The sequence below is a fragment of the Eurypyga helias genome, unplaced genomic scaffold (assembly GCF_000690775.1).
Source record: "Eurypyga helias isolate BGI_N326 unplaced genomic scaffold, ASM69077v1 scaffold41733, whole genome shotgun sequence".
NCBI classification, from domain to species: domain Eukaryota; kingdom Metazoa; phylum Chordata; class Aves; order Eurypygiformes; family Eurypygidae; genus Eurypyga; species Eurypyga helias.
In genome coordinates, this window is record NW_010240000.1 from 1 (window position 1) to 2,703 (window position 2,703).

Here is a 2,703-nt window from a genome sequence, read left to right on the forward strand (position 1 = left end):
ACCCAAACCAAGCGCCCAGGAAGATGCACCGATGAGCTCCGCGAACCCCCCGACGGGCAGGCGGCAGGTCCCTGTCACGAACTGCAACAGCCGGATCCTCTTCTCGTTGTCCATCTCTTTCACCACCTGCAACAAGAACGCGGCAGGAGAATGGGGTCCCCGTCACCCCCAAACCCCCAGCCTGGCCGTGCCTGGGGCACCATCCTGCAGCACGTTCCTGCCATGAACACCCCATACCCTCTGGCCAACCGGGTTCGGATACAGCCCAGTGTGGTGCAGCACATGGTCCAGCCCTCGCCTACAGGCCCGCATCCTGGGGGATAAGTGCATCCCGAGGGGTTTTTGGGGAGCAGCTGTGCCCAGCCTTGCCCTCCTTCAGAGCCAGTTTTGAGCCCCTTCTCCCCTGGCCAGAACAGAGCAGCACCGCCTGAACTGGCACAGCGCTAGGACATGTCACCCTGTCCTGTCATCCTGCCCAGGAGCATGCTGACCACTAAGTGCTGCCTGCTGTCCCCTGCGGCGGGGCCTCTGCCAGCCCTGCCTGCCCCAGGCCACGGGAGGGGACAATGCCAGGGCTGGGGAGCAGGATGGAGGCACTGCCGGCACCGGAGCTCACCTGCCAGAACCACTGGATCTGTTTGCTGTTCTTGGTGTAGTGTCGGTAGATGGTATTCTTCTGCCAGTCGTTCATGTCGATCTCCTGCATGCCGCACAGCATCAGCTGAGGACACAGGACAGTCAGCAGCGCGGCAGAAGCAGGGCCCTGTACCCCTGCTTCAGGGCACCGACTCCTCCAGTGCCGGGTTTCACAAGTGCAGGCTCCAGCACCAGGCAGCGGAGGTGTCTGGGAGGAATTCCTCGTCTCCAATGAGACGTTTTCTTGCTAACGGGCCCACTGAGCCACCCCGCAGACCTTACCACCTGGCGCGGGGGTACCCCCATCAGCAGAGCCGAGGCGCAGAGGGTGCAAGCAGAGCCCGTGTGCTCTGCCATCACCACGTGCCATTCCCACCGCAGCCTGCCCCGGGGTGGGAAGCACCGGTATTCTCTTCCCCATCCCAGCAAAGGCACCAGCTCACCTCCAGCTCCTTCTCGTCGAAGTACCGCAGCCACTCCAGCGGCACCACCTCGTTGAAGCCGTCCAGGAAAGCCTTGGTCTGCTCCTCCACGCCCCGCGTGAACCTCCAGTCTGTCAGCAGCCTGGGAGGCAGACAGCGGTCGGCAGGCAGGCCCCGCTGCCCCAACACAAGGAACCCCCATCATCCCTCCCACTGGCGGGGAGGGCCTGGGAGCCGCAAGGGTGTGTGGGGAAGGGGAGAGGGGCTCCTGCAAATCACCAGGGCCACCCCTCAATTCCCACCAGTGGGTTTCTCTCTCCACCTCCGAACTCAAAAGCGGCTGACAGCCCTGAGCACAGCCCAGCAGCCGTCGGGAGGTTGAGGGGTGCAAACCATCTCCCCTGGCTGGAGCCTAACATCAACAGGAGCCAGCCCTGGCAGCCCCCAGCCAGCCCAGCAGCAGACAGGGAGGGGGAGCAGCCACGGGACAGGGAGAGAAGTCTCACCCTCTCTCCCCTCTCCTCTTTCCTGAAAGTACTGGCAAGCGCCCAGCCAGCAGCAAGCCAGACCGCAGCGGAGCTCGGCCGACCGCACCAGCCCGTACTTGTCACAGGCCACGTAGCCCAGGGAAGCGGCCACGTCCCAAGCCCCATGTTTCCACCCCAGAACTGCCCTGCAGCTGGTGGGGGTAGGTGCCACTCACATGATGTACTCCTCCTTGTTCTCCTCCGTCACCCGGATGCTCTCGCCACCCTCCTTCAGCTCGTGGGTGGTCACCTTGCCCAGGATCTCCATGTCCTGGATGAAGTACAGCTCCAGGCCGCACTCCTCCAGGCTGTTCTCCCTGCGGGAGGACAGTGGGATGTGATTTCTGACGGAGGCCCCCGGCAGCAGCGAGTGGCGGTGGGGAGGAGCGCTGCCACCCCCCCAGCAGGATGGGTCCATGTCGGGGGGAACACGGGGCACTCACTTGGTCCAGACAATGGAGTTGTAGAACTCAGGGTCGATGGATTCCAGGTCCTTCAGCGTGGGCCGCTTGTTCAGCATCCGCTTGTAGAAGGGCAGCGTGAAGCCGGTATCAATGAACTTCCCATGATACAGAGCCTGCAGCAGGGAGGTGACACCAGGTGACGGGAGACCCCAGGATGGACCCGCGGGACGAGACGGACGGGACGAGACGGTGCTCCATCATGGGGCAAAGGGGAATTGCTCCTGGGGTCCCAGAGCTGCGGCACTCACTCCTGGCTGGCAAACACAGTGGGGAGGAGCGGGCTCCCCCCAGCAGCGCTGCCCAGGGGTGGCTCACCCGGTGTGGGTGTGCTCAGAGCCCCTCTCCCCTCCCCACCACAAATTCCACCGTGTCTACTTCTCCCCTCACAGCTCTATTAAGAGCACTTGTTTAAACAGAGCTGCGCTGTGGCTTCCCTGAATCCCTGGCTTCCAGGAGCCCCAAGGCAGAGGCAGCCAAAAATAATGCAGACGCTTGTCTAGAACGGCCCAGCGGTGAGTAATAGTCTGGGGTTTTATTGGTATCCTGCAACGCGCGGGGCAGGGCAGGACAGAGTGGGGACCTGAGCAGCATGCAGCCCCCCTCCCACACGCACACCTCGCAGGGCCACCAGCCAGGGACCTCTCCCCAGGCTCC

At 63.4% G+C, this 2,703-nt stretch overlaps 1 protein-coding gene across 1 annotated transcript in view; it reads right to left on the reverse strand.

The window, feature by feature from the left end:
- Positions 1-8: 8 nt before the first annotated feature.
- LOC104507144 (NEDD4-like E3 ubiquitin-protein ligase WWP2) overlaps positions 9-2,703 on the reverse strand; it is a gene marked incomplete at its 3' end in the record, with an annotated part of 6,013 nt that continues 3,318 nt past the window's right edge. The window contains exons 7-11 of the mRNA XM_010148331.1: positions 2,029-2,162; positions 1,762-1,902; positions 1,080-1,200; positions 617-721; positions 9-126 (exon numbers count right to left, since the gene is read on the reverse strand). Coding sequence (XP_010146633.1) covers positions 9-126; positions 617-721; positions 1,080-1,200; positions 1,762-1,902; positions 2,029-2,162 — 619 coding nt within the window. The remainder of the gene's footprint in view (positions 127-616; positions 722-1,079; positions 1,201-1,761; positions 1,903-2,028; positions 2,163-2,703) is intronic.